Here is a 27715-nt window from a genome sequence, read left to right as displayed (position 1 = left end):
AAACAACAGCGCTGCAGGAGAAAAAGAAGAGATGGAAGCAAGAGAAGATTTGGCCTTTTTAGCCTCCAGCCTCAGACAGATGCAGCTCTCAGTGCCGTGCGGGGGAGAGATGGAGAAATATATAAATATTCATCAGCAAGGAGGCATGGAGAGAGATCCTGAGATGAAGAGAGAGAGAGAGAGAAGCTGTAGAGGGAAGTCAGGGGGCAATGAGGATTTTTGGAAAGAAAATGCAATTATGTCTCTTGTCCACCTGATGTCCAAGTGTATATCCAAGGACTTTTTAGATCTTGTTTAATTTTGTTCATTATCAACAATACAATATACGTCTGTATAATAGCTCTTTGCACTTATTGTTTAAATATCTATCTTATTACCATTGGAATTAATAAAAGCTGTCTGTAAATCATGCAGTAAGGGATCATTTTAATGACACACACAAATAACTATGTTTCCTTACTCACAAATTCAGTCCTCTGTCTGATCTCTGTTTCTGTTTCATTGTAATGTCTCAATATTCAGTGCTAGTATGAATCTGTGTGCGTACTGAGAATGGATCCATCACTAATAAAAGAAACAACCCATGTTAGCCTGTTGTGCTGTTGCTAAACCCAGCCATCAGCATGAAGCACATTCCCCAGCAGGGTGAATGCTTTTAGACTGCAGGGTTCCAATTTGGAAGACAAAGCTCAAGTCCCTGGAGTCAGCATTGCTGTATTGCTCCAAAGCAGAAGAGCAAGTTCTTTATATATATATTTTTTAAACACAAAGCCGAGGCTGATGGTAGCCGCTTAAAATTCCACTTTCTTCACCCCCAAACTCTTTGTGCATCCACCTCTCATCCCCTAGTTCCTGAGTGTGTGATGATGGGGTAGATTGGGTAACCTGCTCCCCTGCCCCGTAGCCCTGTCTCCTCCGTGCAGATAAATAAAACTGGAGAGAAGCTCCAGAAACGGTGGCAGAGAGGCACCGCACTGGGACCTGTTATTCGGGTACTGCTGTCTCCTCTCGCTTCCAAACCACATGGGACTTCTGCTAGAAACCTGCAAGCCCTTAATCTAACACCCCTCCCACATCCCTCCATCCTGCTTTCATGTCTCGGTTCGAGGGCGCGCGTGTGTTTGTATGTGTGTAGAGGAGCAGCTCTAGCACTCAAACATTTCTTCGTTTGTGGGATGCGGAGCAAAAACAGATTTCACAGAGGGACTTTTGTGTTCCACAGAACGCATCATGTGTTTTTATTTTATTTCTTGAATGATTTTTTTTGCACAGCCAACTCAGTTTAAAAACCGTGCTGTACACCTATATTTGGTCTTATTATAATGTAACAAATAGAAGGCTTTCTCTGCCATAACAAGACTTTATTTATCAGAAATGGAAACAGAAGAAGGAGAAAAGTTTCCTAACTTTAACGTAAGTTAGGGTATGTTCATTTAAATCTGCCTCATTCTTTTATTGACATGTACACAAAGTCATTCAGAGTGGTTTGAGGTGGAATGGTGCATTGTAGGGATCTGACTCAGTGGTGCAGATGGGAACCAGGGGTTGTGATGTCCACAGCACAAGTGTATGAACAGTATGGGCTGTTCAGACAGGTGAACCTTAGCATCTTCTCTCTTTTGTTATATAGTTTTATATGTAGGCTTCCATTGGGTTCTGTTTTGCCTGCATGCACCTCACCGCCATAAATGTATTTTAAATATGTTTTAAACCAAAATCATCTCTCAAAGCTATTATGAAACACTGTTTCAGACATCAGACAGCATGTTTGTAACCATTTTGTGCAACAACTTCATGTGAGATAGTTTGTAGAGGCTTTAAACCGATCAGACGTCTGGTTTCCCATCACCACTTGTTGTCAACGATTCTTACTTGATAGGATTCTTTAGAGCGGCACATTCACATCAAACCACTTTGAGTAATTTTATTTGCATGTTATTGGTTGTTATGCAGAAAATGAATAATTGGTAGAATTAATCTTTACTATAAGATTTTATTACAAGTATATATTTTTTTGTTACAACTATTTCTGTTCAGTCCATTTACCACGAATTGTTTACACAGTGTAAAGGACAGCCAGTGTTTTCAAAAGGTGTTAAAATAAATAAATAAACAAACAAACAAGTGCTAGATACTCTGTTTTGATACGACAGCGATAAAGGTGTGAAAATCTGTTATTATAATTACACAGCTACATATGACACAAATAAACATGTCAGCCTGTAATAGCCGCAGTGTTGCCTCAGAGGCATGGTTATTATAATGGCACAGGTTGGTTGATTTATTCATTTTATTTGCTTATCATAGATGATGATGTGACCCCCTGCCTGCATTTGAGTGTTAGGTTCTTTGCTTCACTCTTTCTGATTGGACACCCAGTTTGTGAGATGAAAGAGTTTACCTAAGGGTGACTAGAGAGCAGTGTGAACTGATTTAGCCACCCACTGACATAGTGTGTGTATGTGTGTGTGCACTCTCTCCCACATATGAGTGACAGTAAGCTTGAGGGCATTCTTTCTGTGTTTGTACTGCTGTCTCCATAGGGAGGCCCATTAAGTCCAATTAGCTTTTACTTGTGCTTGCCCAGTCAAAAGAAACTTCAAATGGCATCATACTTGCCACATAAATGTCTGAAGTTAACATGTGATTTATAGAAATGAGCAGCATGAGGTGTTTTACAAGGCAAAACGTATTGTTAATGTTGTTTTAAAATGATATCAAAATGAGCATCTACGACACCTGCCATTTATAACCTGGAATAGAAAGGCATTTAGGATTCTCAGTAATTTGCTTATTGTCATTGAAATCTCCCTCACTCACTCACTCTCAGTTCAGTTTAATTCAGTGCACTATTAGCTTTATCACGAGCAAAATATTGGTCCAAAATTCAATTTTGGACAATTTGTCATTTTTGCAGGACAGCTGATGCTGTCAACCTGGGAAGAAAAAAAAAAGAAGAAGAAACTGACCTACAGTGTTTTGATCTGACAGTGGTGATATATATGTTGTATTTAACAAAAACTACAAAAAAAATGCTAACCATCAAATAACAAACCTCTTTTTTCTTTCTCTCTCTCTCTCAGTACTACGGGATGATTTCCGACAAAATCCTACAGATGTGGTGGTTGCAGCAGGGGAGCCGGCCATTTTGGAGTGTGTTCCCCCTCGCGGCCATCCGGAGCCCACCATCTACTGGAAAAAGGACAAAGTGCGGATCGATGAGAAGGACGACAGGATCAAGGTACATGCTGGCACCTGCAGACCTTTCTGGGCCACCGCTGCAGTCTTTCAGTACTGTAACTCTCAATGTCTGCAGGCATGGAAGTGATCAGATTCTTCTAATCCTTTAAAACAGAGGCATGAAGGAAACGTTCTGCTGTTTAATCTGCTTTTCACCTTTAATAATTGTGATTTCAAAGGCAGCACAGTGCTTCTTTTATATAGTGATAGAAAACACGATATACAGCAGACTCCAGGTCCACATGCTGATCCATTTTTCTCTGATTTTATTACATTCAAGAGGAAACATACATGTAGTTTAGTTAGAAGTCAGTCCTAACATTGAATGATAATAAGTCTATTATTATTATCTGTGTTTCATTGCAGATTCGAGGGGGCAAACTGATGATTTCAACCACGAGGAAGAGTGACGCTGGCATGTATGTTTGTGTGGGCACCAACATGGTGGGAGAAAGGGATAGTGAGACTGCCCAGGTCACTGTTTTTGGTAAGGACAGATGAATGTTTTATATTCTGCATATAAAAGTATATGCATGTGTATCATGAATATTTTATCAGTGTAGAAATTATGTACACATCGGAATCAAGTAAATTCAGAGCATCACTTTGAATGAATGAGCTTAATGGATGTTGTTTTAGCTTTATTGATTGAAGTCCTGAAGTGTATTGGTCTTGTTTAAAGCTTTCAAAAGCAACATGTAACTTCAAGCTCATTTCACAGTTATTAATTTTAACACATATATTTCAGTAACTACTAGAAAATATTCTGTAACTACCATGAAACCAGTACCTGACTTATGTGTTTGAGTGGGAAGCATTGGTTGACAGACTCTAGCAGTCTAAAGGGTTAAAATGTGTGCTCATTTCAAATTCATGAATTTAATGTTTAGAGTGATGATTCAATGTGTAAACCTCTCAAGTACTTTACCAGCAGTAATGAGTTCCTGCTAAACAGTCACACATTTCTTTCTCACTTAGAAACCATATGTGTCATAGGTATCATATCTGAAACCCGTTCTTTACCTCTTTACTCACGGCAAATCAAGCAGGGCCTGCTCAGACTTATCCTCAGCAAACAGTACCACTCATTGCATTATGTTGCTCTGAATGTATGATACGCTACTGAGTCATGGTAAATGAGTGACATTTAACCCTACATTAAGATTTTTTCCATTTCTTCAGAACGTCCCACATTCCTGCGGAGGCCCATAAACCAGGTGGTCTTGGAGGAAGAAGCGGTGGAGTTTCGTTGTCAGGTGCAGGGAGATCCTCAGCCATCTGTTCGTTGGAGAAAAGATGACGTGGATGTCCCCCGCGGAAGGTGAGAGACCAGAAGATAACAGTGGTCATTTTGCTTGCCACATTTTGAATCCCATCAAAATCGAATCAGATGAAATGGTGAAATTTGGGATTTTGTGAACCATTGCCTGAAGAACTGAATCAATTCCAATTGAGTCACATTGTCTCACAAAATGCTTTTATGCTACCCTTAGGAACAAGAAAAGACATGAATAGGTCACACAACAGTCATGATTTATAGTTGCTTGGATGGAATGAATAAATAATGTCTTACTGATCTGAATAGCACTCTGAATGAGCTCATATGCTCATTTGAAAAGAAAAAAAAAGTATTATTGCATGCAGTAATAAATACATGGTAGCACACTGAAAGAACTGAATTGAGGCAAATTGAATAATTTGAAATCATTGTGAGGTCAGAGATTTTTACGCCACTGTTAACTACTATCACTTATGTAGTGACTATGATGTGAATATGTAAGTTATTTACTTGTGACAGTGCAGACCCTTGTAGTTGATGGGTTTGTGGCATCATCTGCTCATTCTGTCTGAGCTCTGAGCTCCGTTCTCTATGATGTCTTTGCTCTGAGCTGGGTCCCTAAGGCTGGGACAATGAGCTTAAGCATATCTATACACACAGAGCTGTATAGAGCCACAGGTGGAGCTGCACAGGTGAGCTTCTGGCGTGGGCTAAGAGGAGTCAGGCATTTCCTGTGCCCTGAGGCTTCTTCATTGAAACTTGGACTTAACATTACAGAGGGCCAGAGATGAAGAATGCCTTTAGACTAATCTCATCCTCCAAAACCTTTCTCTTCTACAGGATCAGTCAGGCCAGCCTAGGGACACCTTCATAAAGTTTTCACATGATCAGGACACCAGGAAAAAGCAAATGAAAGGTTTATGTGTGACAGCACAAAGTAGTTTGTCTGTATCTTTACTTGTACATTTATTAACCCTTATAAATGTAAATTTGTCAATTTACTACATTGTACAGTAGTAACAGTATAATTATGTAGTTTGTTACGTAATAAATTACATTTACAATGACTTTACACACTATATCAACAAGCGCCATTTGTTTTGATGTAAAATACTGCCGTGAACGCTGCAAAATGTAACTACCTATAACAATACGTACGTAATCAAATGAAAATTACAATAAAAATAACTCTTATTTATAAACACATATGATATGGGTTGAACATTTACAATCGATCTCTTTGACAAAATTCTTGAATTTCCCTGCTTGTCTCAATGAGTTATGAGAGAAAAGTAATGGCCTGTAAAAACATTATAAAACATTAGAATATATTAGAATATATTGTCGCTGTCAAGAAAAAAAAAACACGTCTCCCAGATAGTAACTTTTCAGGAGAGGATGAAAAACATTCTTTACTTCAGTGTAATTTAATATAAAGAGTTTTTATTTTGGAGCAGTTTTGGAGCATTTATATTGGTCCAATATTACAAAATATTTACACAATATAAAGGACAGTAGCCATGCTCAGTTTATGATGAAAAGTAAAAATGTAAACATAAACACAGTAGGAAAATTTTTTTATTTTTTTTATTAAGTGTGCAACAAAAATGTGGCAATGTCTTCTGTTTAATCTGTTCTTCTCCTTTGTGAAAAGCATGATCTGGCAAAAGTTTGTCAACTTTTTTTTTGTCTCACAAACTACTTTTATGAACAGGAAAAGGCATGAATTGCAGCACATCAGTCACTTTTCATAGTTACTCTGATTAAACAGAACAGTTTAAGGTCTTACTGATCTGAATAGTGGATGCTTCTTTTATGCTGTAATACATAGAAACATGGAAGCACACAGAAAGCTCAGCTTCTACACAGTGATACATTTCACTCATAACTCCTCTGGAGGAAAATTTAAACGAGTTAACTGCCATCACCAAATTCTCAGAATGAGTTGTCAGTTCGGTTTGATGTGGTTAACGTCTTGGTTATACAAGTGCAGTTAGAAGAACATGGATTTGGTTACTGACTTCTCATTGTACACCAGCCATTGCATGGATTTGTTAAACTCCATCAGCAGCACCTGATTTAATGTAACAAAGTATTGATTAGATAAACCAAGTATCGGGTGGTAACTGTAAATACTGAACTGCCTCAATGAGAGCTTCGGAAATGGTTTAGCACACACAACCACAACACGCTGTTTTTGTATTTATTCTGATGTTTGGGTTTTTTGAACAAATAAAAACACCCAGATAAACAGCTTCACATATTGTTATAAGATACACAAGAGCCACAGGACTGTAAAACTGGAACATGCTTTTGTTAGTGCAAATGACTTCTGAAGGTTAAAGAAGGACAATATGTTATGTTGAGCCTCTCCTCACTGACCAGAGCAGTGAAAGCTGTGTGAGTTTTTAGGGCACTGCCCACAGGGTGTTTGCTTCTGACTCAAAACACACAGTAGATAAGCTCTGACTCATATCTGTGGTTGTTGGACTTGGACTGACTACCAGCCAGCGTCAGCAGCATTGCTCTACAGCATTGCTACTGCTCCACAGACAGCACACTGCTGTTTGTGTTTGCCCTCAGATGAGAGATAAAGCACACAAGTTCTAGAATTTAGTTATAATGGCATGTTTTTTAAGCATAGTCAATGCATTTTCTCTGCTCATTAGTTGCACAATTAGGTGTATTTTTTGGCTTAGAGGTTATAACTGGAACTTTTCTGCACAGTGTACTTGACTAGGTCGTAGCTGTAATGTATGTTTTGAATATTGTCTGTTGTACCTTCAGCAAATTGTGGTAAATCTGTTTATTATCTGAAATAATTGCATTCATCAAAATTATACTCCTATCAGCTAGAAGCCTCATTATTAGAATGAGGGCTACATTTACTGAATCTGACATTAACGAAGCCAGCACACTTTTCCTTTCTTGTTTTGGTAAAGCACATTTAGAAGTTAATTAGGTTTGGGCGAGGAAACAATGACAATCGAATTATTGAATTAATCATAATCACGCTGCTCATAATTACCATGAGACCTAGACAAGGCAAAACATGTGTTTCATCATTATTATTTTATTTCTCCTTTTTTTTTTTTGAAGCTGAAGACCATTTTAATTTTGACATTCTCGGCTCCTTTTGTTGCCTGCATGTGGGAGCGACACTTTTAATCTCTCTCTCTCTCTCTCTCTCTCTCTCTCTCTCTCTCTCTCTCTCTCTCTCTCCCTCTCTCTCTCTCTCTCTTTCTCTCTCCCACTCATTCTCTCTCTTTCTCTCTCTCTCTCTCTCTCCCACTCATTCTTTCTTTTTCTCTCTCTCTCTCTCTCTCTCTCCCCCCACTCATTCTTTCTTTCTCTCTCTCTCTCTTTCCCTCCCTCTCTCTCTCTCTCCCACTCTTTCTCTCTCTCTCCCTCCCACTCCCTCTCACTCTCTATCCCTCCCACTCTCTCTCTCTCTTTCTCTCTCTCTCCCCCACTCATTCTCTCTCTCTCCCCCACTCATTCTCTCTCTCTCCCCCACTCATTCTCTCTCTCTCTCTCTCTTCTCTGCTTATCTAAATGTCTAACATCAAAGTAACAGCGTTTGACAGACAGTCAACCTTCAAGTTGCACAATCTCACACCCACACACACAAACTCTCATTTATACTCACACCTTAGCCATACATATATTTTCAGAAAATATATTTTTTTAAAATCCTATTCATGCTCTATCCACATGAATTCAAACAGATACTCAGTGGCCACTTTTACAGCAGATACCATAATGGGCAAAATGAATAAGTAAGTGATTTTTCAGTAAGATTGTTAATAATGTGTTGCTTGGATTATCCTGCACAGCAGTATCTACAGAATCTACAGGTCCAACATTATTTGGGAAGCAAAAAAATGACGTAAAACATTTTTTTCCTTCTCCTGGAAAGTTAAAGTTTCTGATGCACAAGCTTCTGACAATATTTAAATACCCCAAACCATAACATGAACAGTAACAACTATAATAATAATAATAATAATGATAATCATAATTATTATTATTACTATTATTATTATTTCTTCATGCCAAAAGTCATTAAGTACAAGTAATTTATAGATATTTCAGGAGATATTTATCAGTAGATTAGAAATAAGATGGAAGAAACACAGAGGAAAGTAAGTTATACAAAACACAAGTTTGCAAAACTGGAGTTAAAAAAATATATTAAAATAAATATAGAAACACACTCCTGGCAACTATGTGATCTCACCATCAGCAGTAAGTAAATAGCACTTTCTAGCTTTCATTTAAGATAGAAAAGAAAATCAAGCTCCACTCTGGCTTCAGATTTGAAAAATCCAGAGGCGTTTCTGTCCATTCTTCCACTGTGAAAAGACAACTTAACGCACTGAGTTCCACTCTTGATACGTTTGTAATTTCTTAAACCTTGTTAATGAGATCAGTCATGGCTCATTCAAACTAACAGAAACTGCTCAAATAAAAGCTCTATACAACATTGGTGTGCAGGACATGGCAGAGTCCACTCTAGCTAGCTAAGATCAGGAAGGTGAGGCCACAGTGGGTATATTATCACCAAAATCTGACTGAAAGTTGAAAAAGGCATTGCCTGCTCTAATAAATCAGGATTTCTCCTGTGAGGTACAGGTGGTAGGGTCAGAATTGGGTAGCATGATCCATGGATCCATCTAGTCTTAATTATGTTAATTATGTTGTGATATGCTTTTCTAGTGTTATGGGTATCATCAGTAAGGCTGAATGATTGCATGTGTTATAAAAAAAAGACAATTTTGTCCGATTATAGAGAGTCAATAGCAAACACTGTATACTATCTGTTTAATTGATTGAGTGTACACAGTCACAGTCAGATTGATGCTTACTCAGGACTGTATAAACACACAGGCACACACACGAGCAGTAGATGTGTGTATTAATGGAGGAAGAGGGTACAGTTGGTTAGGTTTTTGCTGAGCAGTGGAAGAAGAGGCATTATAAAAAGCAGAGACTCAGCACAACACTGCCAAGTGTGTCACACAGCGTTAAACTGGCCTTTAACCAGACAGTCATCATTTGCAGGACACACACGCAATTGTTTTAATACAGTGTCAGAAGTCCCATCGGTATTAAATATATTGTCACTCTCAGATCTGCCAGCTGAGCTTTACATTGTTTGTAAATTTCATGGCAAAGAAACCAGTAAAAAATGGTCTAAAACTGCTGAAAAAACAAAGCCTTTATAAGGGGGGGGGGGGGGGGGGGGATACATTAAACTAATTTTTTTCTGCTCCTAAAAAGTTAGAGTTTCTGATGAACAAGCTTCTGAAGAGCAACAATATTTAAATACCAGTATACAATAAGAATTTTCTAAGTATTTCTAAGTGTGCACTTACCCCAAACCTTAATCTCTACAATAATAATAATAATAATAATGATAATAATAATAATAATAATAAAGTTTTGTCCTGTCATCTTTTGTAAATCATCACCAAATTGAGGACCTTTTTTTTTTTTAACACACAGTCAGGATATTTTATCCTGAAAACATATAAATACAAACACACACACACACAGGCACAAGAAAGCCTCTGTAAAGGTCGGCCAGGATGGGTCAGGCGAGCGAGTGCTGATGAACCTGAGGACTGTGGGGCTCAAACAGGGCAGATATGAGGTGGAGGTTGTCGGGGGGGGGGTGGTGGGGGGGTTGTTAGGCCACACACAGAGAGTCTCTGGACTGTTGGAGATAACACCCCAGCTTTCTCTCTAGGCTTCCCAGCTTCTCTCTTTTGCTGTTCTTTCCATCTCTTCTCATGAAATACACACTTTCTTCTTCCTCTTCGAATCCTCATTAGTTAAACATGATTCTGTTCATCTTTATCTGCTCCCTGTAGGTCTGAGTCAGTCATTAAGCTCTCTGAGACCCTCAGGCCTCCTCACTGTGTAACCCTCAGATATTAGTGTTCCTGTGTTCAAGGTTGCACAAGTCCTGCTGCCGGCGGCCCACTGCTGTTTACGCAGATACATCATAACACTGTAATAAAGACTGCAGCATGTTTGCAGCTTGCGCCTTTCATTTGGCAAAGCATGTGGAATAGATTTTCAGTGTTTTACTATAACTAATGCACATTAGACTACAGATGATAACTGTGTTTATACTCCTTTTCTGTCTTTGAATTAGTAAAGAATTGATCCATGCTCCACTGCCAGTTCTGCTTCTTTCATGCAGCTGTTGCTAGATTTACAGACCAGATTCTTTTTAACCTAACCTAATGTTATTCATGTGAAAGTACATATACATTGCACTGCACTGTTATATTAGATTAGGTGTATTTTTTTGTTGTGTTATCAAGCTAACATTAGCATAATTACAGGTTCGTTGTTGTTGTTGTTTAAAACCTTTCGATATGCTTCAGCAAGCTCAGTACAGTAGCAGTTCAGCTTGATAAGTAGCTGGAAACATTACATAGCAACTCTAATTAAAAATCTCTACATTCAGTGCATTGTGTTTGCTACAGACTTATTCACACATATTATTTGTCTTTCTTCTTCTGCCTTTAGCTTTGGATTAAAATCTTTACCTTGCAAACAGATTTTTTCATTTGTTTTAGAGATACAATATGTATGAAATGCTGCGTAAAGCTGCTCATCTGGACAGTCTGCATTTACTTGTTTGAAAAAACCGTCACCTTAGAATAAATACAGATTAAAAATTAAACAGTACATTTTGGTTTCATGTGCTTGTGTTAACAATTTCCAAAGCTCTCCTCAAAGACATCCAGTACTTTATGTATGGTTATTCTTATCTGTTTAGTTATACAGTGTTTAGTAGTGGCAAAAACACGCATACTAGAAAATATCACCATTTTCTTGACAATTTAGGACTTGTATGTTGATATGTTCTTCAAAATTTCCAGTAAGGAATATGCTTCTATTGTGTTCAGTCAGTTCATTTAAGACTGAGTGCTAATTCAGACGTGAGATTTAGCTGTCTTTATAGTACAACAATTGTTACTACATTTAATCTAAAACAGTGCCAGTTCTTTTGTTCTTTTGGAGGAATTGTATTTCAACAAGATGCATTTTCCAAATGTAGTGCACTGATGAGTACTATAAATGAGTGTATTGTTCTTTGATTAAACTAGATACGAATTTACACTTTTGAACTATTCATAATTAAACCTTTCTAATTTTGTTTGTTGATTAAACATAATTAGTGAAGCGTATCGACATTTCATGTGGATTGTAATCTGTATCTAATCATATAGATGAGGTTATTGTGTGTGTGTGTGTGTGTGTGTGTGTATGGGAGTGTTGTGTGTGTGTGAGGGAGTCTGCGTGTGTGTACTGGTTCTGCTGTGTTGTGTGTGTAATTACACTGTCATCAGGCCTTCACTGCATTTCCGACTTTGCCTTGGGCTCTGACAGTAAGGACACTCCATCCATCACTGTGTTTATTTTATCTGCTACAAGCTTGTCCACAAATATGCTTTGTCATTCTTCCTCCGCTGCCGTTCATACAATAAAAGCTTTATTTCACATACAAGGCCAGTGACAGGCGAGCATGTAAGTGTTTATTCATGAAAGTCCCGTAATTGTTTTGGGTGCTGTTCAAAGTATCTGTCATAAAAGGTCAACCCAGCAGTCATGGTTAAGGAATGCACTGAAATAAATGAGATGACTCCACTGTCCCTGGTAGTCTAGAGTTCATGTTAAGTGGCTATACATTTAATTACATTTCACAACCATTAAATGTAACTACATTAAATATTACTACATAATGACAAAGTTGATTTAATTGGTAGATACTTTTGCTACTGTATTACTAATTACATAGAAATGAATGAACTTCATGCACGCACACACACACACACACACACACACACACACACACACACACACACACACACACACACTCCATAATACTCCATAATGTACATTAGGCTACAGGCTATACCCAACAGCAGAGCACTCATCACATCTACATATTCCAAAACTTCAACTCTGACCATAGGTTACTGCTATCCCAGGCAGACCCAATGAAGATGACCTGAAAGTTAAAAATCAGAAAGCTGACTTGTGAAGATGATGAAGAAAAGAAAAGAAAAAACCTAATCAGCATACTGCTACAGCAGGCATGAAACACGTATATGATCAATTTGAGTCATACCTATGATGACTTGATACACTGAAGTAACGTTAGATGTTTGCTTTGTAATTTTCACCCATGCAAGCTTTTGTGCTAAAAAAGTACACTTTAAGTACCAAATTCTCAGAAACCAACCATTTTTACATAGATTTTCAGCTTCGGTTGGGTAGAAAATGTTGCTTTTCAGGGACAGATACCAGTTAATCTTTTTAAACACGTCTAGAGCTTCAAGTTCAAAAACTGGTATGCTGAAAACTAACTGAAGTTTTAAAGCCAATGTAGTGAACTTGTTTTTAAAGCAAATGTAATAAACTGAGCCAGCACTAAATTGGATAATGTTGTATCTGGATAAATAGAGGCACGCTCATCTCTCAATGCTGAAGTTAGCTACTTATTCAAAATATACTGTTCACCTTAAAAAGTCCCTCTAATGCCTGGAGGGCGTCTGAACATTTACATTTACAGCATTTAGCAGACGCTCTTATCCAGAGCGACTTACAAGAAGTGCTTTGTCTATCTAGAAAAAGTATCTTTGCTAGTTACCAATAGGTTAGAGAGAAAGACAGTCCTGAGCTCAGATACTGCTAGAAACAAAACTCTCTGTAGATACCCAGAGAAAAAGGAACAGAGTTGAACACAGAACTCTGTGCCGTACAATACAATACAATGCAGTAAACTACAATACACAGTGCATTCAACAATACAGTAAACTACAATACACAGTGCAATACAGTGCAGTGCAATATATTGCAAAAAATACTTAATTCAGTGCTGTTTAAGTGCTGTGTAAAGAGGTGTGTCTTCAGTCTGCATTTGAAGACAGCAAGAGACTCTGCTGTACAGACAGCCAGTGGGAGTTCATTCCACCACCTGGGTGCCAGTACAGAGAACATTCTCGACGCTTGTCTTCCGTGCACCTTGAAGGATGGCGGGTCAAGCCGAGCTGTACTCGAAGCTCGAAGGGCTCGTGGTACAGGTCGAGATTTCTCCATTGCCATCAAGTAGGTAGGGGCTGGTCCATTTTTGGCTTTGTAGGCAAGCATTAGGGTTTTCAATCTGATGCTTGCAGCTACAGGGAGCCAGTGAAGGGGGCACGGCGTAACTGCTACATAATTTAAGGTGGAACAGGACATAAACAGCACTGTGTCACTAAATTACTACAAATATATAGTTAGATGTAAAATACAGTCTGACTGTTATTGTATTCATGTACATAGTTTATTTATTAGCTCACAGTAATCGGCCCAAAACACTACCAACCCAACAGGAATTCTCTCGACTCTCCCAATTACCCTCCTCTGCATTGATTAAGGCCATGGATGCAGTTTTTCTCAGATGCATGGTCTGTATCAAGTGCTGACTCAATACTGTTTGGTTTCTACTGTCTTATCTGTTTATTTTTCTTCCTTTTCCCGCATACTCAGTGCTGGGGCCATAAAAGCCATGAAAGTAGCCAATCACAGGTTCACTCTACTCCCCTTCCCCCTCTCCCCTTTCACATCCAGTAGGATTTTGATATGGGCTTCATTAGGTGCCTGAATGCAATTGCCTGGTTTTATTTATATATATATATATATATAAACAGGTAGAGAGATGAAATACATACATAAATAGATTGATGAACCTAAAGCAGTGAGCCTGTGTTGAAAATGCAGTTAGTAAGCAGTACAGCAGTTTTCTTTTCAAATGTTGTAAAAGTAAAAAGTGTTAAATGGTAGAAATGCTTGAGTACAGATACCTAAAACAGTTACTTAAATGCAGCAACAAAGTACTTGTACTTCGTTATTTATCACCTCTGATCTTTACTTCTGAAATATAATGATTTCTGAATATTATTTCTATGATAACTTTTCTCAGTCATTGTAGAATCTTCTGCTGCCCTGCTTATTATTATGAAAACATCTAACTCTTCTTATACAGCTTACTAGTGTCCTACTAATTATTTGAAAACCATGAACTTGAAGAAGACCAGTATACCAAACTAACTTTGTTGATAACATCAGTTCTAAACATTTTGAATCTAAATTATTTTTATTTGAGCAGCTACATATTTGCATTCTGTAATGACAGGTTTGAATTGATACTTTTCTGGTAAAAACAAAAAATGAACATGGTACAAATGTAAAGAAATTAATTTCATTCTGGAAAACAAGATACTATGCACAGTAATATTTTTATCAAATTCAAAACAAAATATATCCTCTTTTACGAGCAAGTAATGCGTCAATTTAGTGTTCATGCTTTTGACAGAACTTCTTGTTCAGTCAGCTACAAGAAAGACGTAGTGCACTGAATCAAATTAAAATCTAAATAACAGATTTTTAAAATGAAATTTAATTAAATTAGGTTGAATAACTGCAACTTTTAAGGATCAAGCAAGGAAAGTAGAGGAAAACAGAGAGAGAAAGTGAGATTCATGAGCTTATGAGGCTGATAGTGGTGGGTTGCTGTCCTGTACCTGATGCTTTGATTACTGTTGTCTATTGTAGCTTCTGCAGGACATGTTTTTCTCTCTCTCTGCCTAATTACATTTTTAATAGTTCTGTCCATCCAGCCTCAGATTACTCCTCTAAAACACTCTTGAGCTGACAGCCAAATTAGACCACCGTGATTTATGATGAGACAACGGCTGACCATTTTTGGAGAGTCATTGTTTGGGTATGTGTTGTTATTTATGTTTATGCAGTATGAAATCTAGAGGTGTGGGGTATTACTGTGACTTGAGAAGCTGTGTTAGGCCTTCACTCTGGCCTGTACTCTGTGTAATGCAGTGTTTTGAGTGACAGACTGCAGACAGTGTGTTGTCTGGCTGTCAGAAGAATGCTGCCAGACTAGCTTCACACCACACACGTACACACATGCTCATCCACATGAGCTACCAATTATATGCTGCAGCAACATAGGAGATCAACATATGAGACCCGTCAACTTTTCAAGCACACTTTCCTCCCTCCGTACACACGCACACACACACACACACACACACACACATACAGGAACATCACCTTTAGCTGTCAGTAGGCTGTAGTGTTGTAGTAGTCCTGAGCTGTCAGTGTTGTGGAGCTGAGTGGGGCTGGACTGGACAGTTTCAGCCCTTTCGCTATAGTTGGCCCCTAATTGCCTGCCATTCTGTGGCCATTTTGGCTACAGTGGCTTCTTTCACTCTAAATTACCCTGTAAAGCCTATCCAGGATGAGCTGTGGTATTTTAGGGATTTATTTATTTAGTTATTTAGCCTAAATGTTAACCCCTTACAAATATTTCAGCATTTTTCAACCTAAACTATCTATTATACTTTTGACAGTAGCGTCAGCATCTGCCCATTGGCTCCAATTATAATCCTGTTTCCTTGCAACTTGTTATCTATCATTTTCTAAGCACAAAGAAACAATTATTAAATCATCAAAATTGCTGTCATCAATCAAATATGCAGTACATATGTGGCACATTCTGGAGTTCTGTTTTAATCTGACCCCACTGTCCAGTTCCTAATAATTTATGTTTTAGTTATATAGTAGTTACCATAGTAGTAGTTATGATTACAATTTAAAGCTCTCTGAAGAACCATGTCTGAAGTGATATTTCACCCCCCAAAAAGAGCTGTACATAACCCTGCCAAACTATAAAGGTTCTATAGCAATTTAACAGTTCTTCTTAGAACCTTTACATTATGTGCACCCTTTAAAAACACCCCAAAAATATTTTTTGAAGCATGTCATAGAAGAACTACATTTGTTTCCCTGAATAACCATGCAGTTTGTGAGTGTGCAGAGCTTTTTAAATGTTTAAATGATCTTCACATAATGTAAAGGCTCTTGACCAATTTGAGGGTTCTTCCTAGAGTCTATACATTATGCAAGGATCCTTTAAACTTTATAATTTTCATTTACCAAAAAAATTCTCTAAAGAACCATATATTGAAAGGTTCTTTAGGGAAACAAAAATGGTTCTTCTACAAAGAGACCTTTTTGGCACCCTTATTTTCAAGAGTGTCAAAGGTAAAAGCTTCTTCAGTCTCACATCTCATTTACCAAAATGGTGCTCTAAGGAACCACCAATTGAATGACTTTTTAGAAACCAAAGGTTCTTGCACTCTTGAATGGGTTTGGGTACATTTTACATTATTATTTGCATTCTGAGAAGCAGAAAATACAATTAAGATTAACAACACTAACATTTCACACGTCTAAAGATGTCTACACCTGGATTTTTTTAAAAATAAAAGCAATCTTCTAAAAAGCATGGAATCTGTAATAAAGGTACATTGGTGAACACTCAGAATAGAATGGCTGTTTTGAGGTGAAATTTGAATGAAAGGATGGTCTTTGACTTTTGCACACTACTGTATAATTAGAATACACCTTTTATATCCAGACACACATGCACACAGCAGCAACCATAGCAGATGCCTCATAAATATTGAAAGCATTGGGTTCCAGCTGAAAGCCGTCTCCTTCTCTGCAGTGTGTCATTGCTGAATAATTGATCTAGCGTCTTCTCGTCTGAGTAAAAAAGAAGAGAGCATTGTTTCAACACAGCGTTTCTCTCTTGATGATGTTGAATGAAGCTTCGGGTTAACCCTTCTGTGATTCAGTACTACTGCACTTGACATATTGTCACCTCTAAGGAAAGAACCAACGTGCTTAGCATGCAGAATTTGTGCCACTCCTTAACGTTGGAATTCCAAGCATCATTATATTGTACATATTACCCAGCTGTAAAAAATTCTCTGTGCCATTAAATTAACTGGAATCATATGATTTAGAATTAAATGGCTGAACTTTTAACCTAGTAGAACTGTTTAATCTCTGGGACGTGCTAAACTTTTCTTTGGCCTGACTGTGTTGCAGGTATGATATTAGGTATGATAAGGAGGACTACGTGCTGCGGATAAAGAAGGCTTCAGCAGGTGATGAGGGAACGTTCACCTGTGTGGCGGAGAACCGTGTGGGGAAAGTGGAGGCTTCAGCTACACTTACAGTCAGAGGTGAGTCAGCACTTCTGAAGGAACCGTCCTTTAAAACGCCGTATCCCTGACTAGAAGACCTGAGGAACAGTACTTTACAAGGCCAAACACCTGACTTTAGAAGGCCTGAGGAAGAGTACTTTAGAAGGCCAAACAGCTGATTTTAGAAGGCCTGAGGAAGAGTACATTAGAAGGCCAAACACCTGACTTTAGAAGGCCTGAGGAACAAGTATTGTATAACAAAACAAGTCTATAGTATTTGGCTATATAATACTAGCATTACCAAACCCTCCCTTACTTAAATGAAGTCTCATAACCATTTATGAAAATACCTGCACTGCTCTGAAAAGTTTGAGGACACATTGCTTTTTTCAATTATTTTTTTCAGTATTACTTTGCAAATCAGTAAGAAAAAACTTTTTGGTAGCATAAAGAAGCTTAGTGCTGACTAGAGGGATGTTCAGATTATTTGTTGTTAAACAAAGCTTTTATTTTTCTCTGTAATGTAAGAAAATATGAGCAAAAACATTTGCTCTGTGGTTGTTAGCATAATGCTAATAGTGTGGTAGCTTCTTACAGCTTGTGTCACCTTATGTTGGGCTAAAAATAGCAATCAACACATCCACATACCATCCTAGGTTACAATCTGGTGCACTTATTAGCCGTCTGGTAGTGCTTGGAAACCTTATCTTCATCTAGAAGAGTAAATAATTTGCTAAATTGTCACTGGCTTCAGCTGAAAGAGCAAAGACAGAGGATCCCTGAGTTGGGGTTGGAGCTATAGCAGCTCTGCATGACTTTGAAAACTGGAAAATCACAACATACTTGGGAACATTTGACATTACAGCCTCAAACACATTTTACCATTATTGCCAGTGCTTTGTTTATTTTTGAATTTTTATTGTAAATTAAATTAAGCTGATTCCATGCTGACTGGATACAGGTTATCCACCCAGACGTACGGCCACACTTTATGTCTACAAATATTCTGATTGTAAAACAAGTAAAAAGAAAAAGTCTCAAAATGGGCATTTTTGCATTGAATACATGCGCTCACACTCAAATAACTGGGCTGCCTTTTTTTTTCTTTTCAGATATTGCATATCAAATCTAGGGGTTGTGGAATCTGGGTGTATTTCATTACAAGGGCTGGTGCAGCAGGCATTGAAAAGACTATTTAGAATGATATTTTATCATATAAAAGATATTTTATTACATAAAATATTGAAAGTCAAATCAAGTCTTGATAAAAAAAAAAAAAAAATCATTCCACCTGAAAAAATGTATAAAATGAGTGATGTTTGGCATTGGATGTCTGTTAGCACTATCACTATCATTGTTATATTTTTTCCTCAAAATAAACCTGGTTAATTTTTAAGATGCTACTTTATTGCAAACCAAGAAATAAAACATGCTCATTTGTAATGAACACATTTGAAAAGCTAAGTGTCCCCAAACCTTTGGCATGCACCCCTCTAACTGAGCTAGAGCATCTCTGACACATCCATAAATGAAGCACTGAAGTGGTTATTGGGGGTTGGGGAGGATTCTGCCCAGTCTATGAATCCGTTTTATTATTAATATCCCTGGAATGGAGGCCACCTCACTCCCCCACCTGCAACTGCACACACACAAACACACAAGCACAATAACTCCACTCACCCGCCGTGACTCTATGGGCTAAACCAGCGAAGCCATTTCACAGTTTACTGGTGCAGACCGACCCTGCCATGCGCAGCAGTGCCGCGCAAGGTTAATAAAAACATTTTGCCTTAATCTACCCCCCACCCCTTCTCCTCTCTCCTCACATTAAATCAAACTGCTTAGGTGTTCCACCGAGAGCGCTAAAGGGGGTACGGAAGGTTCCAGAAGGGAGGCACACCAACCTGTGGGGTGGACTTCAATTTTCAGGCCTTTTGAATAGGGGATTTATACACAGTTTACCGTGCTCTGTGGAGCTAAGCTGGAATGGCCGGTGTGGAGGGGCTAAAGGGCAGAGGTGCATTAGCCAGAGTAGAGAGAATGAAGAGAACTTCCAGTGTCAATATGGCAGCCGCTTTCACCAGCTCCACTGCTGCATTAAAGATGTACTGTGCATCTCTCCACTAGTCTCTACTCTCCCTCTCTGTCTCTCTCTCTCTCTCTCTCTCTCGCTCTTATCTTTTTCCTGTTCTTCTGTCAGTCTCTCATGTTTCTCTTTTTTCCTCCGTCTGTAGCTGTCTTTCTCTCAAACTCCTTCTTTCTGATTTTCCTTCATTTTTTTTCTCCTTTTTCTCTTTCTATTCTCATTTTCACTTTCCCCCTCTCCTTTTCTTTCTGTCTCATTCTCCCTTTGTCTTTCTCATTCTCTTTCCTTTTTCTTTCCATTTTCTGTCTTTTCTTCTATTCCTCTCTCTTTTCTCATTTATTTTTCTCTCTATATGATTTTCTCTCTTCTCTTTTCTCATTTTTTCTCTCTTCCCCTCATTATTTCTCCTCTGTTTCATTGTCTCTTTTTCTTCTCTTGGCTGTCTTTCAATTTCATACTCTATCTTTCTGATTTTCTTTTGTTCTTTTTTGTCATTCTCATTTTCACTTTTCTCCCCTCTTTCGTTCTTTTTTTTTCTTTCTCTCTCATTCCCCTCTTTCTCTTTCTCAATCTCTATTTCCTTTTTCTCAAATGTCTCCTTCTGTTTCACTCTCTCGTCGTTTATTTTTCTCTTTGTCTTTATGGTTTTCTCTCTTCTTTCTCCTTTCTCATTCTGTCTCTCTTCCCCCAATTCTTTCTCCGCTCTTTTGTTTTTGCTTTTTTTTTTTCTTCTTTGGCCTCTCTCATTCTCTTTCTCCTTGCCCCCCCCCTTCCTCCCTCCACCCCCCCCCCCCATCTCTCTCTTTTTCTTTCTCTCTCACTGTCTCTCAGTGATATACTCATTGTGCCTCTTCCTTTCTTCAAGGCTGGATGTATATATGTCACTAATGCCAGTGCAGTAGATTCAATAGCAGGGCTGGGAAGAAGCTCCACTTCTGACTTGCGTCTCACTTTAATGACATGATGTGAGCTGAATGTCTGTCAGAGTAGAGAAGTTTGACTGAAATGCACCAGAAAAATTAACTACTACTGTAGTGCATTATAATAAATAGCTAATAAATAATACATAGAGCTGGGCAGTACTGATGAAATTCAGTAACAAAATAATTGAAGAAATTACAGTATCTTAAACTTAAGTTAATGAATCCATGCTTTCTAAATCCTGCTCTCATAGCTTGCTTTAGTTGGGCCGATTTGATCTGTGTATCTTGCCCAGCACTAACCTTAATGCACAATACATTTCTCTTAATCACCACAAGGAGGTGCTAGACTAATACAACCCTATTGATTGTGGTCATTACAGCACACGCTCAGACACAATGCTCGTTGTGACAGTAAAACCTCTGTGCCTCTTCCACAACCTCACTGTTGAACCCTGTGACTGGTGCCAATCCTGTGCTATAATTGTGTATCTCAGCACAACACAGTCATTGTTCATTCTAACTATGATTTCTGTTGTTCTGATTTATTTTTCCTTCAATTCTTGTCATTTTTGTCTGTTTTTGTTTGTTTGTTGGTTTTTTGTTTTTGATTCACTCCACCATTGTTGTGTCTTCAGCTCGCCCTGTGGGTAAGTACCCATCATTCTGGATACTCCACTGCATGAACAACTTCTGCTTTCTGCTCTTTTCTTTCAAAGTATGCACACACAAGCACACATGGTCTGCTTCCTGAGCTCAGCAGTAGCTGCAGGCTCTGCTTTCTGGTCCTGCTCTAGTCTCCCTGCTAGTCCTGAACTTGGATATGATTCCAAGTACATCTCCTCACCTTACTAACCTGCTAATGAACTACTAACCAACTCTTGATCCAGGATCTGTTTAATCATCTGTTTAATCAAAGATTGATGACAATTCACGTGATGACTGTATGCTGAAGACTCCATGCTGAAAGGCCGACTTATCTTCTTCTGAATAACACTGTTGTGTGTCTGTAGACGAGAGCAAGAAGGTGGTATTTTTGCAATATGATGAAACATTGTGTGAAACATTTAGTAAGTCAATTAAAAGATTTGAGAATTTATTTTCTAGGATTTTTAGACAGTGTTTACATTGGAAAATGTGGACGAGGTCGTTTTAAGAATATTTTATTTTTATTTACACTTATTTTCTCAAAACAAGACTTACTATTTGAAATTAATTATTACATTTTAAGAAAGTAAATTACTATTTTGGTATAATACATCATTATTTTGAGCTACTAAGCCTTTTCTGAGAAAGGAAGTCATTTTTTCCTATATACAAAGTCAATATTTCAGGAAAATACATTGTATTTTGTGATACTAATACAAAATTTTGACATACTGCTTCCATAGATCTGGCAGGTTAGATTGACAAATACAGAAGTATTCCCTTCAGCTTAGGTCTAGTGTGCTGTATTTCTGCAAGACTATAAAGAATATAATGTGTGTGAGTTTCTGGTTGTCCCTGTGTGTAGCTCTTGTTTGCTTAAAGCACTCAGAAGTGTGTTTTGTGCTGCAGCACTGGGCAGATGTTGGCCATCATGAATTAAATATGGGGACTTGATCAGCTATTCTCTCAGGGTGCAACAAGCTTCCTTCCAGTCATTAGGGAGCCTGAATCAAAGACACTGCGCGCGAGTGTGTGTGTGTGTGCGTGCATGCATGCGAGAGAGAATGTATGTGGGTTTGAGAGTATAGTCTTCCTGTCCAAACAGAGCCAACAGATTTTAAGACCAGTCCAGTAATGGAGATCAGTCTCCAAGCGCTTAATCAAACACTGAGAGTGAGTGGCATCTCTTCCCGTGCCGTCTGTGCCACAGTGCTGTAGAGTAGAGGAGGAAAACAGGCCCAAGTGTGATTTAAAGCCTTTGTCACTGACCCAAACTCACAGAAGTGCTTTCAGTAGCGCAGGGCCAGATTGGGGGCCTTGTAAATCTACTGCCATCTGTAACTTCCTTTAGTGTGTTACACTTAGACAAGTACAGCCGCACAAAAACAAAATCGACTCCATAAATCAGACAGTCAGTTGAACCAGGCCTGCCGCTTCCTTTGACTGTTAACAGCTGTGATGACAGTGAAAAAGCTCCTTTAGAAATTAAGATGAAGTGCCTGTGTTGTTCGGTCACTTTTTATGCTGTAAAGAGTGAGCAGAGTTATAGTGTTGTGTAAATCTAGCCAACTTTTGTTAATTGCTGGTCCATCTGTTAAGGTCTCTAAAAACTAAAGATTCCAAAATGTTTTATGTCTTGGATATGTGGAACCTTTCTGTTATGTGGTGGTTCTTTAGTGAGCCTGTATCATGAAAAACAAAAATTCCTCAGTTTATTTAGAAAGAAGAATTTGACATAGAATGTCAAAAGTGTCAGAGCAGACCTTTCACTCCCCATATATGGCAGCTCAGCTGCAAAATCAGCTCATTTTGCAATAGTTGTTTTGTGATGTCTCTAAAGACCACATATTTGCATATATCTATCAGCCTACAGCAGTTTAACTCCATTATAAGGGGTGTTTCAGACTGGACTGCTTTTAGAATAAGGTGCAATACAGGGCAGTCAATAACAACAGAGCAGAGGTTACTAACACTAACATATGTCAGTCTTACAGGCATGGTAACAAAATCAGCCTGTTTAGTTCTAAGGTATAAAGAAAAATCCTGTTTTTTTTTTTCTGTTTTTGTTTTTTTACAGGAAATGTCCTGTAAATTTTTCTTGTGGTAGATTAACTAAAACATACACCATAACTATACATCAGGGGAAACAAATAAATTACAGGAAAAATGTAGGACATGTGCATCATATAAACGTTCTTCATAGTTCACATCTCAGTCGAAGCAATGGATACGCAAAGAACCATTCATTGCAAGTTTCTTTATGAAACTATAAGTAGTTTCTCTTTTAGCGTCCTGCTCTACAACAAGCAGGGAATTTTCAACAGGAGCGACAACAAGACAGAATCTACACATCCTGCAAATGAGTTGTTTTTGACCTTCAGTCCTGATTTATTTTGACCCCTCATATTGCAAAGTAGCTCACACTTCGGTGTGCACTTTTGTTGTATTGAGTTATTTCTTTTTGATTGGAGGAGGAAGACAGAATTACTGTAGGAGCCAAGAGTATGTTTCACGGAGCACAGCTAAGGCTTAATTCATGTTCTGAAATGAGAACTTTGTGCTAACCTTGAAGCCAATATGCTGCAAATCTTCTAGGGAGTGTGACAGCCAAGCGATAATACTTTATCTCCACAATAACTCCCACTGCCGTTTCATGCCTTTGAAGACAAGGGGGTGAAGGAACTTTTTTTTTAAGGATGTGACACCTCGACCTTCCTGTTAGTGTGATTGAAAGTGATTGTGAGCGGAAGATTGCTAGCACTGAATGTGGATGCTGTTTTGAGGACCCTGTAGACCTTGGCCTGAGGTGGGGGGCTGTTGAGTCTAATTACTTTATTTGAATTTGGTTTATAAGAGTAAAAGCTAAACATTCTAGCAATGTAGAGTGAGTCTAGATGAGGTTGGAATTTCATTGTTTTACCTGGAGGGAGCTAGTAGCATCAGGATGAATCTGTAAGGACTTTACTTGACTTTGCAACAAATGCCAGTAAAGCCAGTAAAGGATGTGGTACAGCTAAGGCAGTTCCCAAACAAGTGTTTTTAACTTCACTTTGCCAGAAATATCTCTCTTCTTGTGAAATAAGTTGCATGTGATCTAGGTCAGTGTCCTCAGTATCCTACTCCTCATGGTCCATGGTCCAGATGGTCAGCATGTTAACTCCCTTACCTAGTGTCCATTACACATATATTCATATATGTATTCAGCACTCTTAATCTCTTGGTCCAGGAGTGTTTGATTCAGCACCGTCTGGAAGGCCCCAAAGTGATCTCAACTAGTGATAGCCATAGCATTTTATGGAGTTACCAGCAGCAAGCACTTGCCTGCTCTGTATTCTCTGACAACAGTGAGCCTTTTGGAGCAACTTTGTGAAGTACAAGCAGTTTCTAGTGGCAATGCCAGAGTGGGTAATTTGGAGATGCAGGAGAATTCCCAGTGAGCGGTTTGACAACTTACTGCTAGCTAGTGAATAAAGTCATGCATAACAGCACAAGAATGCTCAATCTACAAATGTTAAATTCAAGTGTAGTGATTTAAGGGTTAAAACTGCAGCCACCACCTTAAGTGGTTAGATAAAGCTGAAGCTTTTTATTCACGTTGTAAATTATATTATTCACATTAAACGATGTAGCGATTGCATTCAGACACCTGTACTATCAGGTAAATACTGCAGATTAGAGGGATTATCAAATTCAGTGCACCAGTGTGATCCTAGCTAACACAGAGACAGTGCTCCACTGATCTTATTACTGTTTTTGCAGTTCACCTATGTGATAATTGTGAAGATGGACAGTAGCGGCAATACGTGCCATGGTCAGATGGCAAAAAAGCTACTTTAGGGAGGATGAGGAGATATCTGCAGGTTTGTTCCTGTAGAGTGACTTGTGTCTGCCCCTCTTTTACCAGACACGAATGCATCTAATCTAGGACTTTTGAAGAGGTTAATTAGCTGGAGTAGGAGTGGAAGATTGTGGTTGGAGCTGGTCTCCACAGGAAGGGTAGATCTCCAGGACCAGAATAGTATCTTTAGATCATAAACCTTCACTTATTGCTCATTAGATGTCTATACCACCCACAGAATTATCACAAGTTGTTAAAAAGAGGAGGGAGAGTAGAATGCATCATGGAAAGCAGTTTTCATACACAAAATCAGTGGATCAAGGCATGATGGACGGTGCCCTGCAGTGCACTGGACACTCTCCCCTACTCTTTGTGTACTGATTGTAATGACTAACCCCCCCCGCTGGTCCGTTAGAGCAGTGCCACTGCCGTGTCTGGGCACTGTCTGTCATTCATCCAAACCCCACCCTCTTTCTCCTCCTGCCCCATCTGGATGAATGGCTCCCTGTCGTTGCCGTGGCAATGTCCCAGCCCTTGCTGTTTGTCCGCTCTGAAACAAACAGGAAAGAGGTGGAGTTCAGGTGACAGTGAGATGCTGCATGGAAACCTGTGTGTTGTCTGCTGAGGTAGAACTGAACTGCTCAAGTTCTACTTTCTGCCTCTGCTCCTGTAAGTAAAACCGATATGGCGTCCTAACCTGTGCTGTGTTTGCTCCCCTGACCCAGCGCCGCCCCAGTTTGTGATCCGTCCGCGGGACCAGATTGTGGCTCAAGGGCGCATGGCCTCCTTTCCCTGCAAGACCAAAGGGAACCCCCAGCCTGCGGTGTTCTGGCAGAAAGAAGGGAGTCAGGTAAGACCGATAAGTTGTGTAACAATAACTTGATCATTTACCATTATTGTCAGTTTAGCGAATAATTTAAGCTGTCTTAACAAGGGTATTTTGGTATCTGTCAAAAAGATGTTATATCGAAGTATGTTCAGCCAGATTTTTCACAGATCTTTTAACATTTTTTTGCACAACTAAATGGTCGATATGTCATTTAGTGTCATGTTCTTCAATCTAGAGAAACTTACTGAGTCAAATTTGTTCACAATAATGGTAATGCTACCTCACAGGGAGTTGCTGTATGCTGTATTTTTATACTCTGTGTATGCTGTACTTGAATCACTGTCAGAACAAAAGCTTTTGGAAATTACTTTACAGGAGAAAAATGTATTAGCTCATAATATAAAATTTAGAAAGTTTTTTTTAAGTAATTTTGAGTTGTCAAATAGTACAAAAATGTCAATAAATGGCAAAAAAAGGACACAAGTTTTTTGCAGAACAGTGAAAATATGCTGCTGTGATTACAGACATGCTGCCTGATGCCTGAGACATTGTTTTAGATAAAATTATGACCCAAAATGTATTTTTTTTTATCTGTTCATGATGCAGAAATGCATGCAGGTAAATACATGTTTTTAGAAAAAAGTTTTTCCTAATGTACCACAATTTTACCATTATCTACATTACATTTCAGATAGTAAATTAACCCTTTGGGTCTGTGGGACCCATTTTCAATGTTTACCAAAAGAAAAAATGATCTGATTTATTATTATTTTAACCTCAAATTCCTTGGCTTTTGCTCATTTTATGTTAAGAACATATAAAATAACACATTTTCACACTATACACCCCCTATGCATTTATATTACACATGTGGTTATGGGGTGAACCAGTGAGGAATAAAAGTGTGGAGGCGCTGTGTCCCTTTACTCTGATCTGTTCCTACATGGCCTGCTGTTTGTGTATGTATGTGTTTGTAATTGTGTGTGTGTGTGTGTGTGTGTGTGTGTAAGAGAGAGAGAGAGGGTGGACAACATGCACAGGCTGATGAGTTGCTACAGCTGCTAACGTAGAACCCTACACTGGCCACTTGTAATATTTCAAACATATGGTATTTTTACATAAAGTGTTATGGCTGTATTGCTTAAAAAATCCACCAGACCAGTGTAACAAAAACATCAACACGACACAAGTATCAAATCTATTTAAATCTATATAAAAGCTATTTTGGTTCCTGATTCCCGTCACTAGCAATGTTAAGACATCCAAGGTGGTAAATATCTCTAGAGCAGAACATCAGACTACTCCGAATGACTTTATTTACAACTCAGTATTAAACTATACTGATATTGTGGAATATTATTGGAATTCCCCCTTTAAACTCTAGTGAACTTTTTTAGTGGACAAGAAATAGTAATGTAGGTGACTGTTGGTTGGTGTCTGTTGTTTAACACATTGTTCTCAGTGAAATCAATGGCAAGAAATGTGCTATAACAAATATCAAAATGTTGTAAATGCAGCAATTAGACGTTAAGATGTGAGCACAGGAAAGGGGTTTATGTAACTGCCTACACCCCCCCCCCCCCCACCTCCCCAGCACATACACACCTAACAGTGCCCTTATTGCACTCAGTAGAATGGCTCTTACCTCTGCACTCTAAGCCACATATGCGTACACTCAGTCTGGACCCGAACTCACTTACTGTAAGTACCACTTACATGATGAGTACGGTAGCATTTTCCAGAGAAGAGATTCTACCTACATGCACATACTCACACAGAGATCATAAAGACATCAG

At 38.6% G+C, this 27715-nt stretch overlaps 1 protein-coding gene across 9 annotated transcripts in view; it reads left to right on the top strand.

Annotated features, from left to right (window-relative positions):
• Positions 1-27715, top strand: part of robo2 (roundabout, axon guidance receptor, homolog 2 (Drosophila)) — a 608847-nt gene that overhangs the window by 498282 nt on the left and 82850 nt on the right. For 6 of the 9 annotated variants that reach the window (XM_037546536.1, XM_037546541.1, XM_037546542.1 and 3 more), the window contains 6 exons: positions 3084-3241; positions 3607-3727; positions 4423-4561; positions 17501-17637; positions 21243-21254; positions 25816-25940. In XM_037546536.1, coding sequence (XP_037402433.1) covers positions 3084-3241; positions 3607-3727; positions 4423-4561; positions 17501-17637; positions 21243-21254; positions 25816-25940 — 692 coding nt within the window. The remainder of the gene's footprint in view (positions 1-3083; positions 3242-3606; positions 3728-4422; positions 4562-17500; positions 17638-21242; positions 21255-25815; positions 25941-27715) is intronic. The other 3 variants (XM_037546543.1, XM_037546539.1, XM_037546537.1) reach the window with 1 other exon arrangement.

This window comes from Pygocentrus nattereri, chromosome 17, assembly GCF_015220715.1.
Source record: "Pygocentrus nattereri isolate fPygNat1 chromosome 17, fPygNat1.pri, whole genome shotgun sequence".
Lineage (NCBI taxonomy): Eukaryota > Metazoa > Chordata > Actinopteri > Characiformes > Serrasalmidae > Pygocentrus > Pygocentrus nattereri.
Note: the sequence above shows the minus strand (reverse complement) of the source record. Positions and strands in the feature narration are given on the sequence as shown.